The 15458-nt window shown below is 44.6% G+C and overlaps 6 protein-coding genes across 6 annotated transcripts; 1 reads left to right on the top strand and 5 right to left on the bottom strand.

Moving 5' to 3' along the window:
- Positions 1 to 396: 396 nt before the first annotated feature.
- N7481_010166 (uncharacterized protein) lies at positions 397 to 817 on the bottom strand (the record flags this gene model as incomplete). The annotated part of the gene is made up of 2 exons (XM_057269385.1): positions 397 to 567; positions 629 to 817. 2 exons carry the CDS (start codon positions 815 to 817, stop codon positions 397 to 399), a joined length of 360 nt encoding a protein of 119 aa, XP_057120062.1.
- A 3646-nt stretch (positions 818 to 4463) lies between these two features.
- N7481_010167 (uncharacterized protein) lies at positions 4464 to 6530 on the bottom strand (the record flags this gene model as incomplete). The annotated part of the gene is made up of 3 exons (XM_057269386.1): positions 4464 to 5648; positions 5712 to 6049; positions 6113 to 6530. 3 exons carry the CDS (start codon positions 6528 to 6530, stop codon positions 4464 to 4466), a joined length of 1941 nt encoding a protein of 646 aa, XP_057120063.1.
- A 1767-nt stretch (positions 6531 to 8297) lies between these two features.
- On the bottom strand, positions 8298 to 8717 carry N7481_010168 (uncharacterized protein; the record flags this gene model as incomplete). The annotated part of the gene is made up of 1 exon (XM_057269387.1): positions 8298 to 8717. The coding sequence occupies one exon, from the start codon at positions 8715 to 8717 to the stop codon at positions 8298 to 8300; it is 420 nt and encodes a 139-aa protein (XP_057120064.1).
- A 322-nt stretch (positions 8718 to 9039) lies between these two features.
- On the top strand, positions 9040 to 9762 carry N7481_010169 (uncharacterized protein; the record flags this gene model as incomplete). The annotated part of the gene is made up of 1 exon (XM_057269388.1): positions 9040 to 9762. One exon carries the CDS (start codon positions 9040 to 9042, stop codon positions 9760 to 9762), a length of 723 nt encoding a protein of 240 aa, XP_057120065.1.
- A 2503-nt stretch (positions 9763 to 12265) lies between these two features.
- N7481_010170 (uncharacterized protein) lies at positions 12266 to 12658 on the bottom strand (the record flags this gene model as incomplete). Its single annotated transcript, XM_057269389.1, has 1 exon — positions 12266 to 12658. One exon carries the CDS (start codon positions 12656 to 12658, stop codon positions 12266 to 12268), a length of 393 nt encoding a protein of 130 aa, XP_057120066.1.
- Positions 12659 to 13754: 1096 nt separating this feature from the next.
- Positions 13755 to 14627, bottom strand: N7481_010171 (uncharacterized protein; the record flags this gene model as incomplete). The annotated part of the gene is made up of 1 exon (XM_057269390.1): positions 13755 to 14627. One exon carries the CDS (start codon positions 14625 to 14627, stop codon positions 13755 to 13757), a length of 873 nt encoding a protein of 290 aa, XP_057120067.1.
- Between the last annotated feature and the right edge of the window lie 831 nt (positions 14628 to 15458).

The following is a 15458-nucleotide window of genomic DNA, read 5'->3' on the forward strand; positions in this document are numbered from 1 at the left end:
CCTAGCTGATGACATCTCATTCCAGGTAATCATCATCCGTCCTCAAATCATGACCTTGCCCACTGGCATGGAAAACATCACTCAAAGCACAAGCATTAGCATTTGGTGGGATAGATGGAAGGAAATTAAAGTCGGTCAACGGGCTTTAGGTAAACAACGATGCCCTTCCTGGGTCTGTATCGGCTATAATAAGGAGCATACGTGGCTTGATAATTTGATATCTTGCGCGAAATGAAAAATTGGAGTACTATAGCTAGTTTGAATATGATTTGATCATTCCCTGTCTTAGAAGTACAGCAGATAACTATAATGGAAACCATAACATTCAAATGTCTCATACATTTGGCTAGTCTGCAGTGTCTTGAAAATGGATTGAAAGAGGCCGATTTTGTTCGATCATACGATTGCACGACGATATTCGTCCAGGTAGTGCGCCAGATCCTCCCATATGCCGCTTTCTCGAATTGGAGTATCGACACAGCGGGGCATGCTATGCGTTGGTTGACCAAGGTTTGTTGTTTCGTAATCGCGAGATGTCTTGACAATTGGGAGCTTGGCGCGGTTTCTCTTCTACGCATTAGCACTTCATGGAAAAATCACTATAAGATGACCTTCTTCTCGGCCTTACCATATCTTCCGCTGATGGTGGAGGGCTATTTGGGTGAGAATGGTACGTAACGATTTGACCGTCTGGGAGCTCCATAACCAGCCAGCTTTTGATCCCATACAAAAGCCAAAATTCATTGTGACGGCGAAGCAGGTTGTTACGGCGCTTTCGTAGTTGCTCTTTCTTGACCCGAGTTAAAACAGGAGCCATTTTTAGAATGTAGGTATGGAGAAATCATCAAAATTCCTAATAGCAATTATATACATGTCTTCTGCACTAGTTCGACATCTGTCCCAGCACAATGGTGAGCTATAAACACAAAAGAGCTTTCAGAAGCTTCTAACGGTTATGAGCCCCAAGCTAGGCGCAGGCAGTTTTTCCAAAACTAGCCAGATACTGAGGATCAATGTTGAGAGCACAGAATATTTCTGCGGCCGCAAAATTTAAAACGCTTTTCTCCTATTCCAACAAAGTAGTCTCCGGAGATGGAATTTTGGAAATCTGGTTGCATTTTAACCTATAGATTGAAGTAAAGCCCGCGAAGCTTGGAAGGACATTTGACGCTTTTTCCTTTAGACTCAGTAATTCATATCACTACTGTCCTTCAGGTCAGGATGCCTCTAAATGGGCCATCCAAAACTTCTCTGGAGTAGGTGATCAATGAAAACTAAAACATGACAGAACGCTCACTGAATTTGAGACTAGGAAACTCAAATATCCAGCATGTATTTCCTGTACATCGCTGTCCGCTCCCCATGATGTCTCCACAACTCGCGCAGCCTTGCTTCCAAACATACCCAGCAAGGAAAGAACGCTTCCGTCGGAACATCTTTTCGTGACAACTGTTCCTAGTCCAGCTGTTTCCGGTATTTCTTTATCTTACTCTGAACCCACTTCTCAAGTTGACTTGGTATCCAATTTGACGGAACCGAGATACTCTACGGCCGCCACTTCATCATATGAGAGTCAAGTACCCACCACTGCAGATGTACACGGTTTCGCGCATTCAGCTCATAGTTCCAAGCCTTACATACCTGAGACCGACAGGAAACATGTATTCTCTTTGACTTCTTACGGCAACCCGGAGCAACAAGCTTTGGATACTCTTGAACCATCTACTTTGAAATCGTGGTCGGACCCTGAACCGGATTCGCTTCCTTTGCCGATACCCAAAACTTACAGTAAGATGACTGGAGATCCTGGAGGCGTGGTGTTTTGGGGCAAAGAAGGCTCGAAATGCAGCTTATCAGATACGGGGCTACCTCATACAGTTGGGTTGAATGACGGGGTCTGGGGAAGCGTATCTATACCCAAACAGCATGGAGGCCACTCCGCTCAGTCTTTAACATCGATAGATAAAGCCACGCTAGTACAAACGAGCACGAAAGACGACACCTCTACATCTGCCATCATGGCATCAACCCAATGGATGCATGATCCAGCGTCCAGTCGTATAAATTGGTCAATAAGAGTCTCCAAACAGGGTATGGAACTAATTCTCATGACTGTGGTTGGAGGGAGCCTTGCATTTGTAGGTATGGTGCTTCTACACCGTCTCATAGCTCGCTTCTTCCAAAGAAAAAATGAGCGATCTAGACACCATTCTTCCGTGTCGCTGGCGAATAGCTTTTCAAGAGAGGACCTGTCTAGCACATATATTTCAGATTTAGCGGAAGTTTCGCATTTCTCAATTGAATCTTAAACGCATATTGATTAATCTTATGTAAAAGGCCAAGTAAAACGTATGTATGGCCATGATGGATATCTCGCAACAAGGGCCCTATAGAATATGTCAATACAGCTTTTTGGTAACACAAGTTGATGGCACCGGGAAAACGGATATAAAGTATCACAATTAAAAACAGCGTCCCGGGAAATAAATCGTAATGCAATTGAAATACCGGTAAAGTATGTACCGTTACTGGTAAAGATACCGACACCGTCGGGAAGTTGCCTATTCCGGCGAATTGAAGTGGTGAGATATGAACCGGTGAGATGTGAAGCGGTGAAAGGTAGGTCATTGAAACCTGGGTTATTGAGAAGCACTAGTGAAATACGGACTGGTAAAGAGTGACTGGTAAAGAGTGACTGGTGAAGAGTGACTGGTAAGAGGTGACAGGTGAGAAGTAAACTGGTGAAGAGTGACTGGTGAGAAGTAAACTGGTGAGAAGTAAACTGGTGGTGACCGAGGATCAACTGGTGAAGTTTGAACTGGTGGAAATTAAACAGGTGAACAGTAATTGATAAGGAGTAAATGGCGAAACGGTGAATTGGAACTGGTGAAACTAAGATGTTGAAATGTAGGTGAGTGAGAGTCGACTGTTGAAACGTAAACCGGTGAGATGTGAACCGCCGAAGATTAAACCGGTGAAGGATAAATGGTGAGTGAGTCGATCAAGTGGATCAAAATTTGGATCGATAATGTGTTGAAACAGTAGGTAACTAGGCTTTTTAGAGTGAGCTCTACAGCTGATTATACCGGTGATCACCGACCTGGGACCTGGTGGTGAGGGCGGGAAGGGCATCGAAAGTGGTGAGTCAACACCCTCATTTTGCCAACTCGTCCCCCAATTCCTAGAATCTGCCGCCTTGATCATGTGACTGATGACTCATCTCGATTATCACCTCAATAAACTATCATGGCCCTTTCAAACACGACCCCCCTTCCTGGAAGACACAAGCCAATATTATTTATAATGTCTAGGCCCGAACTGTTAGAGAAAATACATCAAGTTGAAATCCGGGTTACCAAATCACATGGCATACTCCTCAGCTACAACGAGCGCAATTCCCAAGGAAAATAATGTGATTCAAAACCCTCCCAGTGATAATTCACTCGATTTTACTCATAGCCTAAACCCTGATTCGAATGAATTATACTTCAGGTTTATTATACTAGTTTTGTGGATGCTGTCGCACGTATCTACGCCACCACTCCAAACCCTGGAGCGAAGAGAACGGCCCCTGGGTGAATTACTTTTACACCGCCTGCCTTCGCCGCGCCAGGAATCTTCACGAACGGCCGACCTGGCGCTCTCGCATCATACTATATCAAAAAGTGCTCCAAGACCTACAGCAATGCCTGGGCCGAATGTCCGGCTTTTTATCGATCTTCCCTCAATACTGATCGCGCGCCACGGCCTTCAAATAAGGGGTTTGCCTAAAATGCAGCGACTGGGTCAAGCGATTGCTCGTCGCTCACAACGCATCTCTCGGTCACTTCGCCGTTCATACCTCCGGAGATCACGGCCGGGGTCAGATCGTTTATTAGGTGCCCTGAAAATCTTAGCCAGCGCACTGAATCACAAACAAGACTTTCTATCGTCGCAATCGCTACCAAGCCATGTTTACTTCTTTGGATCTTTCATACTGAAACGTCTTGTGGAGGGTTCTGAGAAGGACGTGGTGGACGGAGATCAGAAGGACTTTATAGATCTACTTACCCTAGCGGTCAACCAATACGCTTCAAAATAACATTTCATAGATTTTGTCATCTTAGATTGACCCGGTGTCTCCATGTGCTACTCTAGCTGCCAGATTTTAGAATTGGACCGCAGACCAATAGCTATATTTCAAACTTAGACTTGGATATGGCAACTAGGAGATAGTGTAATCAACTGAATTTGATGTAGTCATTCCCAAATACAGATATGTTTGCCAGGCTACTCGAAAGCACTAAAAATTGATTTCTCCACTCACAAAATTTTCGCATTCCAGATTTGTTTTCTTCGCTTGTGCACGCGGCCTGATATGTATAGTAGGCATGCCATGACCACATAATGAAGTGAGCCAGGATTAAAGTTCCAGCCACCCGGAAAGCAATCTACACGTACTCATAACATAATGCCGTATACTATCAAATGGAGGGATCGGGGTATGGGAATGGAGCCGTGCTCATCGAAACTGAAGGAGGAGGAAATGGAGTGGACTCAAAGCTGCTCGGAAACCGGGCGAACTCGAAGCTGCTTCCAGGATCATCTGGTGGATTCATGTAGGGTGTGCTTTGATAGACATGAAATTCAGACCCACGGACCCCAGGACTGGCACTGGTCCTGTTCGAGCTATCCAATCCTGGTGCATAGAGAGTCGGTGTGTCCTCGTCGCTATTCTCACTAATATGCGGAGTGCTGTCTTCCAGAAACTCGGGCCACAGCAGCTGGCCACTAATGGTGTCATGGTCCATTAAATAACCGAAGAACTTCTTGAACACCGATATGCGGAGAAATCTCGATGTGACACGGGTCTCTCTCCTTCTTTCTTTCAGTGATACCACTGATAGAGCGTATCGGTCGGCTTCCACAGTATCCACCGAGGGTTTACCACTCCTTTTCTTGACATCCACTTCTTCTGATGCATTTTCGGGGTAATCGCAAGGTATCTCGGATGGTAATACGACTGGCGGGGCAGAAAGGTCGACAGCGATGGGTGTTCGGAGACCCATGATCACCATTTTCATGTAAAAATGCTGCCAGATATCTGTACGGTTGGGCAGAGTCAAGAGCTGCTGGCTAGAAGCTGTTCCGAATGCCGAACTACTTGATGATTTGAGCCGCCTCCAGTCGGTCATTTCGAATCCATACTGGAAGCTGAAGCGCCAGAGCTCCAGAATGTAAATTCGAAATCTGGCTTTTCGGGCTGCTGGGTCGAGCGTTGATCCTGTTTCCCATAATCCATGAACACCATTGTCGATTGTCAGTTTATCATCAGTACTATTTGGTTGGAGAAATAGCTGCTTCATGACACTTTGCGGTACTTCCAGATAGAGGCGGTCTCTAAAAAAAGTCTTTAAAGATGGAATTAAGAAGTCGATCTCTTTCAATCGGTTCCAGATCTCCCGTCGATCATTGTTCGAAAAACTGGGGAAAAGGACGCCTTCATCAAACTTTTTCTGCAGAAATTCTTTGTCCTTTTTGGAGACTTTCGGCACTCGGGACTCGATGAGGTTGACCGTAATACCGTCAACCAATTGTAAGGTTTCGCTGTGGCCCCCAACTATCCCTAGGAATGTAGTCAAAATACTTCTCCAATAGCACGAAATTGCCTGGTTTGCCAATTGTATTAGCCCCTGCTCCACCGAAGTCTGGCACAGGACGTTTTAACGTACCTCGTCACAGTGCATAGCGGTAACTTTATGCAGGTTTCCAATCTGCATACCATCCCAAAGCCCTGGAATGGCAAGTAGCGAGTTCAACTGGCGGGTCAGGAACTGGTTCCTGAAGAATAATCTCAGATACTGTCCTTTCTTGCTCCCTGCGACTGACTCTAAGGCCGCCCACCAGCTTTCTGCTACCCGTTGATTCTCAGGCCCGTCAAGACGGCCCTCGTAGTAATTGATACGCTCATATATCAGCCCATCTGATGGCCGATGCTCGTTTGAAAATCGTTCTCGTAATGATTGGAGAAGCCTTCCCTGGAGCTCCTGGGCAGTTGCATCGAGGTCATCTGAAAGAAAGTAGTTGTTAGTCAGTGATGATCAAGCTTTGAGTCAAGCAAAAGGATCCATACCCGATTCTTCGTCAGTCACATAGACATCCACCACCCACCACTGGTTGTTGAATCCAAGTGTATTTCTGGCAGCTACAATGAGATTCTCGTGGTCTAGCGCTCGTAATCCGTAATCCAGATCTACATCCAAGCTAGGAAGGATCCCGTTGTCCGACCGCGGATGCACCCGATGTTGCCAGTCTGCCTTGGGTACTATGACGGACACATGATTTTCCTTCATCAAACGATGGCATCCTTGTATTTTCAAGATTCGTTCGAGGCGGCGAACATTCTGACGCTGATCCATACGTCGCTTAAATCCCGTTTCGAAGATGAGGTGGGACATATGCACCCTGGCCGATAGCTTGAAGCGACTCCTAGCATAAGCATAGAGTTTACACTCCAGGTCCTCCATTTCGGACTGACTGGGAGACGCCATGTAGAGTACTTTCAGAGAGCAGAACTGGAGGAGAGGTGCTACGGGAAGACCCGAAGTAGTAAAATTATTTCGAGCTACTTCGTCGGTGTTCTTTCGTAGTTTTATATCGTTTGATATATTGGGCATATAGTGAAACATCCGACCTCATAGATTTGGCACAAAGTTGGCACATACCTTCAAGTATAAAACTGACATTCTAATCTTTCTGATGCCGATCTTTTCCTTATCGCTTGAAGTACAATATTGTACTGTGAACAGTCAATATTGAGACTCTAGACTCACACACTGCCGACAATGAGATATTTAGAAACTTTCCTCACATTCAATCCGCCTATTGTAGGAAATATGAGAGGTTTTGAGATGTCCAAAGTATAAATATATTTTCTGACAAATTTTCTTCTCTAACAAATTTTCTTCTCTAACAAATTTTCAGATACCCATCATCTCGATCATCTCTAGTATATGAAATATATTCTAGAACAATGAAGCTCCAAACTATACCAAGGCTAGATCGGCTCGTCTCAGCTGCTGCCTTGTCGCTTTCGATCGCGGTCTTCCCCTGTCTGATCTTGATATTTGTCAGCTGCTCCTCACCCTCCACATCCCGCGAGCTTTATTTTCTGAAGGTAGGACGGTTTACAAATATTCTTCCGGCCAAAGGTTAGTTTATAGCATAGGTAGATCTAACAGACTTTCCCAAGGTCGATCATTTATTGCCCCGCGGGTCTATTGGGATTGAGGATGTGGGTTCCTCGGCTATTCTTCATGATGGAGCAAATGCGGTCAACACTGTGCCCTCGACTGCCCGTGAGGGCGCAGATGAAGCATCTTCAAAAACAACTTCGGCGATTCATCATACCATCCAGTCGGACGCTGATAAGCTGAAATCACACATTCCACAACACTACTCAGTGGGTCTTTAGAGCTATTGCACATCTGGACATAACTCTGAGTCCATCTGTTCGGACCCTAGCTTGAATTTTGCTTTTAATCTTTCTTCCACGCTTGGATCTACTGTGGCAAAAATGGACGAGGTGCTCCGACCGGTAGACGAGTCTACGATATCGGGTTATCGCCAAATCTCTCGCGCCATTATCTACCTATACATATCTGGCCTCGTTGGAATTACGCTAGTAACCGCCCTTGGCATTCAAAAAACTTTCTTTGACAGAGGGGATAGACTTTTGTCCATCCTGAGCCCGGTATGTGAGACTTCAAGAGAATTTGACGAATATAGGTGGCTGACAATGCTAGCTCTCGGCCCTTTTTATCACGACCGCTATGGTTGGGGTAACAGTGACGTACGGAGTATTCGTCACGGAAGTAAAAGCTAAGTTAAGTGATATAGGCGTCAAGGCCATCCTCGGCTCACGCCTTTTTGGGGCCGTATGGTTGGCAGTTTCCTTATCTATCGGATCATCGATCACTTGGTTGATACAGCTCTGTTGCTGCTGTATTTGATGCCCCCTTTGGGCGAAGATGATAAGGTCATTTACACTCGAAGGGGAAAAGACATGAGAGAATCGATTCTTTGATCGGACTGGCCATGGATGGCACAGCTTATCTGAATGTACTACGCACAACACAAGATGATAAATCTAGTTCGAGTTCAAATATACTTGATTACGTATTTCCCAATATTTCAAATATTAGTCGGCTTCTTCCTGTCTCGTCTGGCCCGTCCGTATCGTTAAGAGTCTTCCCCTCTATCTGGTTTCTCGAAGGAGATTTGATTGAGTCTAGATTTCAGAAACCGCGAGAATTATCTCACAACCCCTTGACACAATTTTCATTATCCCGGGATCGCCAAGGCTTGAGGCCAATATCCTTTGTCGGTTGGTGTGCCCCATAGCATTCCTCTGGATCAGCATACATGGTCCTAATTGGGTCCAAAGTAACCCGGGCTGAGTAGAGTTGGTCGATGCGACAGAGAGCATTCCATCTCTTTTCGGACTCGCATGCCTTTTCAATCATACTAGATATCGTATTTTGCAGGTACCACAGGATTTCGTGGCCGGAACAGTGTGGATCATTCGGTGAGTCGGAGTTGTAAAGACGTTGCAGATCATGAGATGTGTTTTCTGCGAGATCTTGCAAGAGCTTGAAAAGTGCGTAGCAGTCGCGGTAATAGGCATTCTCGACACGCTGCTGGCCCAGCTCGCGCTCAAGGTGCGCGATCTCCTCCATTCTCTCAATGGCGTGGTATCTACGAGATTTGTGTCTAGGCCCATTAGCCATATATATTGGTCACGCGGGATATTTTCTTGCGTTGAAATTGAGTTGAAAACCGATCAAGCAACCCTCACAATATAACACGACGCCGTTGATCTCCGATTTTACATAGAAGGAGGCTGTTATCAACGTTCAGCAGTCTACGGCTGCCACCATTTTTCAATCTTATTTGAGAAAAAGCGGGATGCTAGAGTCAGCACCTCACTAGAATATAAAATTGCCAGCTCCCGCACGCTTTGTCCATCCACTACACAGAAAGCAGCTCCTCCACGAAAATATGTTTTCCAAGGGCCAGAATGTCCGCGACTGTGCCATGGGGGCCTCAATAGGAATCTTCGGCTTCTCATACTTTTTAATCTATGCGCTGCAATTCTTCATTTTCCATTTCCCCTCGACTCCGGGAGAAATCATTGTCGCCTTGTCCGTGACGGGATTTGGGATTGGGACCGCCTTTTGGTATTTGAATCTCATCTATCACCACGTGATTAGTGTGTTCGAGTATGAGGATACCAAAGATGAGCTGGATTCAACCCAGCTTGGTCGTCTTTTCCTTCTCTGGGTTGTCACACTTCCAACAATTCCATTCTTATTCTCAGGCCAGCCTTTGCTACAGATTTGGTATATCTCGTCTTTGGCGATTATCACAGTGGGAAACCTACCTCGCTATATGCTTCATGGGCAGACTGATGACGATGACGCCCCTTTGACTCATTTCTCACTTCATATGGCATCAGTCAGCCTGGTTGCATTAATGCCGACTATCCATGCACTCGCGAAACCAATCTTCACACAGCACCAATTGCAACTCGCAATTTCTTTTGGCGAATTGATGATTGGGGGCCTTCTTGGAAGAACTTTGTATCTTCTTCGGCCTCTGGAAAGAATGGGAGTTGCTCAGAACTGGCACCCGAGCCTGCATGGAATGCATCTGATTTGGACTTATAGTCTCGTGTCCTTTTCCAATGCGGTACTGCAGGCGGCGATCCCCCACCTACACTGAGACTTGATCGCGGTGGATATTTGGCTATCCTCTGATCCGAGCTCACTCGAACACTGGAGCAGCATCCCGTGAGACTGCTCTCGCCCTGCCATAGGGAGTGCAATGCAACCCGTTCGAAGCTCAAAATAGGTAGTCTTTCCAAGGTTTTATTTCCAAGAGAGCAAGGCCTCTCTCATATTCAGATAATAAATAAGACGGACATTACGACGTGGCTTTTCAACTTTGCTCTCATGTGTTGAAGATGATAGGGAGGGATCTATTGAATAGAGTGATTCTATATATTTCATTGTCAGCAATTATCGAAGACATACTGCCAAAGGATAATCAAATAAATTGATATGTTGAGGCGTAGTAATTTTATTCTACATTGTAAATTTCTCTATAATTTAGGTGCCACAGACCCAAGCATAATACTAGATAATAAACTTATTGGTGGCATGAAGTCTTATTGACCAAAGTGCAATAGGAAGACTTGGACCTTGTCTTGACTAGCGGACCCTATACGATGATTGTATAAATCTAAAATAGTAAGGCATACTTAGTCATTTTCTTTCCTTTGATCTGAGAAGAATGAAAGGCAAGGCAGAGGATGTCAATGAATTCCAGCTTGAACTAAAACAGGCTCAGCTAGATTCTTCTTGTCGGGCCGTTATGACAGCGCTTGTATAGTAAGCAGCTGCTATCCCTTCACAAGGGGCTGATTCTATTATCATAGAGTTGAGCAATTAAGTCCTAATTGATACGCTCAAGCGAGCTCCCAAGACGTCTCTTTGAAAGCTCATTAATATGACATCTCAAATTTCTCCATTTATGTGTACCTGTTGGAAAGTATATCTCTATTAAACTGTTTGTGAAAGAAACAAGATCAAGATGTCATTCTTAATTATGCCTTCCAGCAAAAGGTCTCAATATAAAGTCTACTGAGAATCGTCTATGGAAGTCAGACAAACCCTAATATGGCAATCAAGAGATAAAATATTTCGTGAATGTGCTTGTGTTACTACATGCGGGTGCAAACCTCTTCCCTCTTTTTGAAGACTCTTTTTGACTGAGCTGGCACTATATCTCTGTGTCTAGTTCTCATTCTTCCGCGAAGGTAGGTAGGCTTGCATTCTTTGACATGGTATCCATCTCTCTAAATCACACTCTTCATCCTAGGAATAAATATGTATATACGTAACACGAGTTAAAGGCCGATGACCGAAACTATTTCTTGACCGGCGCACGGAAGACATCAAGAATACCAATTCAGCATTCAAGGCAGACAATCTTCCCCAGGGGCTCTGGAAAGCTCTCCTAGGAGATATCCAGGCACCACTTCGATATATAAATTATCATTTAGCCTTTTGTATTGCTAACAATTGTGTCTGAAACATGATTTCCGAACATCTTTTTCAGTCACTCCTCATAACTCTGCTCTTGTTCATATCGATTCCAAGGATTTTTTTTCTGTGGCATTTCAACTCCAGTTTTTCTAATCAAAAGATTCATTTGGCTTTTGGTATCTCAACTGTGACATTATCTGCCACTCTAGCATGCCTTTTCTGGAGCCGTAAGTTGCCACTATGGCGTCAAATTTTTCTCGGGATCGCTTCGACACTCCCATCGTTACATGAAGTAGGTCTTAACTCTCAGGACAGAGCTTATTATTGAGCTGATCTCCGCCAAGTTCCTCCGTGTCAACTGTCAGCAGCAGAATAACCCACTTGTACCACAATTTGCGGAACGGTTATTCCTTGTCTGTTTCTTTATATCTACAATCTTGAAGATACTGAGTACGTTTTTCGGAGCATTCCTCCTAAACAGTACTCACTATTTGATTCTCTTCTTAATTTTGTTTGACTACTTGGGCATCACAGCTTGGTATTTGTGGCTAGGAAGGCTTGCGACGCAAACAAAGACACTTCTGCGCGGGATTATTGTTCATTTTTCCTGTTTATCTGTTCTATTGCTCGCTGTTGCTATTCTAGGCACAGTCTCCGAGCTATGGAGCATTGCCATTGAGGTAATATCTTCATAAATAAGCCTTTTGAAACTAAACTGATAAATTGCAGATCCAGCTGATACTCAGCTCTACATGCGCGATTTCCTTGCATTTTTTTACTTCGCGTGCTCCAATCCAATCAGACTGAAAGGCGACACTATGAATTTAATCGAGTGAGACTTTATTCAAGAAAATCCTCAAAGTTTTGAACTGATAATCTATGTACTTCTGGATTGCAATTATGTGATAAGGAAATTTCAAGAAAACCTAAGTGGCCAGGAAGATCTTTATATTGTAGCCAATTTGAATGATTGAATTATTTGCCTGTGGGTTCTATCATCCAGCACTTTCTGTACTGACGAAGGAATCATCGAGCTGTGCGTGAAGCTTCTACTGTACTGTACATTCACACTTCACTGGCTTTATCTTTTTCTCATTTTGACCCACAAACTATATAGAATTTTAAAAAGAACAAAGATAATCATTCGCGTGTACCTATGCCATCTTCTGTCTCCGGCATTAACTATGAGATTTCAGAAGTTCGGCTTGTCGTTGGGGCGTAGGGCGAAGTCGTTGCAACCAAATGAGCCGATCAGTACAGCTCTCTAGGGAGCCTCTCTTGCTTTTAATCTTTTTAGCCGGGTAGATTGACCTGTTGGGTTTGACTGAGCTGGTCGCTAGCGACACGCTTGGTTCATGCGCACTCTTCCGGAGCCTGATCCGTAAAATTGTCTTTGGCTGCTCGACGAATTTGAAGCCGACGACACTTCTATCAATCTTGCTGGAAGTGAAAGGCGATTTCTCCTTTCCATTGTATGTTCGCGAAGACATCAAATAATCACGTCTTGAAAGAGCTGTGTCTGAGTTGTTTCTGCCTCCAGTACGGCGAGACTGGCGAGTGTAAGGAGCCATTTTGGTGGAAGAATGGATGCTTAATGAGTCAAGTAAACCCAAGGATTTCAAAACGTACTTATACTCCTTTGGCGGTGTCATTAGGCTAATGGAGTGCCAAATAGCTGAAACATGAGGTAGGGGTTTTCTCATATCGCACTTCTTCCCTGCTTCATGTAATATTGGCACCCTATCTCAGAAATCTTGAATTTTATTGATCTTAATATAAACGAGTCAGCTTTTGCTTGGCCTGGATTGACCGTAGACTTCCGGATGTGTTATTTCTGATGGCCGCTCTTTTCAACTTTCCATCCGGTTCTGTTCACCAGTGACTCTCAGGTCATTTCTCAATGAATACAGCAAAAAGGTAACCGAAAATCTTCATCAATTATATAAGGGGCGCGGCTTTACTGGGGTTGCCTCATGATGCCTGTAGCCTCACGATGTCTGTAGCCTCACTCGATGTCCAGAACGACATTGCTGAGGGCGTCCTCCTCCTACAACTGCCTCACGAGAGTCAGTTGCCTGCCTCTGTGAGTAAGCTCGTCATCTCTCACTTTCTGCCCCTCTCGCCTTCCATCTACATATATGTCGGAACCACTACCGCACAAAATGCAGACACATTTCCTCTCTACAGGGAGCACGAGCGGGCTCAATCTGATGCCACGGTGTACCACCGCAGTAACAGGTGACCCGTTATGACCAAACCACGCTCTTCTTGCTCCTCTTGACTGCACAAGGTCATCAATAAATGCCTGAATATCATGAGAAGCTTGCGTCCCGTTCTTGACTTGAGTCCTAGGTTAGTGGATGTAGCCGCTGGAATTTGGGAGGGCTACTAAATCCATTTCAGTATGACAAAAGTGTAAAATTCATTGCTAGTTCTACACTTTGCTTGCTGGGTGTAGGATTCTTCAATTATTCGCTTCTAACATCACATGGAGACTCCCGGTGTAACTCATACGCGTGTTTTATCTTCGGTGATATTGCCTGCAGATATAGTCGCTTTTTCCACAAAATCTATTATCTTTAACAATTGAAGCTCTCTTTATTCCGACTTTTTTCCCTTTCTCTTAATTTTGATTTGACCGCAGGTTTGGACTGGCGGCTGAAAAACTCATACATCAGACTTTGCCGAAATTTGGGATAACGACAGCTCAAGGTCGCCCGAAACCCCCGGCCAGTCATGGAGGGGTTGCTCTGAGTTATCGTCTGAGAGACTGGGCGGGGGTGAAATGACATCCACTGATTGATGGTTATTATCTCGTGTCTCATGCAGCGAACCATCATACTGTAGCTGTGCCTGAGCCCCGCTCGATCTTGGAGGCATATGTCGCACCTCACCCGACGTGGCATTTGAATGGTTCAATCTCACGTTGGATGAACTCATATCATCTTTGTGAGCCTTCTTGTCGATCTCTGAAGCGCCAAGATAGATTGACTTGGAAAAAAAGGAACGAAATTCATTCAATACAGAGAACTCCAGTTTCAACTTGATACTGTAAGCCACTGTCTTGAAGCTGACTTGGATGTAGTGGAGTTTGAATTCCGTGACAAGGAGCAGAATGTTCATGAGCACAACCATGATGTTGACACAGAGTATATTGATGAGTACTTTGCGGCTCCCAGTTCTGTGCAGATTACGGCTGCTTTTCAACAACAAAACTGTGTGATAGATGTAGATACTGCAGATGACGAGATCTTGAATGCAGAAACCAATCAACTGGATTCGATCAAAAATTGCAGCAGGACGAGCAAACCCTGCCACTCCACTGTTGAGTCCGAAGAACAAGACTGTCATTGGGACATGAAGAATGAAAGCGTTCACAACAATCATCCACAAGATCCATCGTGTTTTGCATTCGATGGGGGCGAGCAAATGTACCCGTGAATACAACACAACAGCTTGGCCGGTCACCATGGCATACCATCCAAGTATGAATGGAATTGACGTCGGCAGATTGGATGATTGAGAAATGAATCGAGTCATGGCAGGAAGGGCATGTACAATGATTCCCCAGGAGGCGGCTTGCATACTCCAAAAATACAACCCACGATATCTTTTGAAGAAAAAAATGTGAAAAAGCCGGTTTCCAGTGCACTGTACGCACCAATGGAATACATCGACACTATCTGTATAATGCCGATGTTCTTCATGAGCAGATCTCCCACTGCGGGGGGGTAGGCTAGCAACCGTTGTGTCCATAGTGTAATAGGGTTGTGATTGTGTGGGAAGAGGATGGTCATGATGAGGAGTGGCAGGATGTTGGCTTCAACTAAATAGATATTCCAAATGCCAAGATAAAAACGAGAAGCTATATCGTGATATCATAGTGCCGGAAGTTCCAGCGTCAAGACAGCTCTAGAACATTATGGACTCTACTGGTCCCGAACAATGGGTTGGTTTCCTGGGAGACAATGGGTCGACCGACTGTTGCATAATATGTAATTGAACAAATACTGTAATTCATGCTTTCTACCCTATGCTAGGTTTCCAGGAGCTAAGAAAGAAAGTTTTTGATACCCAGCTGAAGCATGTTTCATATTCAGTCAATTGGCTAAAGTAAACATTGCGGAGACAGAATGAGAGCAAGCCCAGAAAAGCCTTATTGCTTTCTGACATTTAGGGCTTGAAACAATCTCCGAAGGTTGGAATTACTCGTTTCATATGTTTACTGATCATCTACAAGTGAGGGTCTTTTTCTATTAGCCCTTGAGAGCTGATTTTTATTAGCGACTATTCTTGGATATTCTCTAGGTATCAAATACAGTATTTCTCAAATCCCAGCATCCCTCATACTATTCTGAAAAAAAAATGCTT

Source organism: Penicillium waksmanii, assembly GCF_028829765.1.
Source record: "Penicillium waksmanii strain IBT 27052 chromosome Unknown utg000008l:1.0-5622682.0:1.0-5626561.0, whole genome shotgun sequence".
Classification (NCBI taxonomy): domain Eukaryota; kingdom Fungi; phylum Ascomycota; class Eurotiomycetes; order Eurotiales; family Aspergillaceae; genus Penicillium; species Penicillium waksmanii.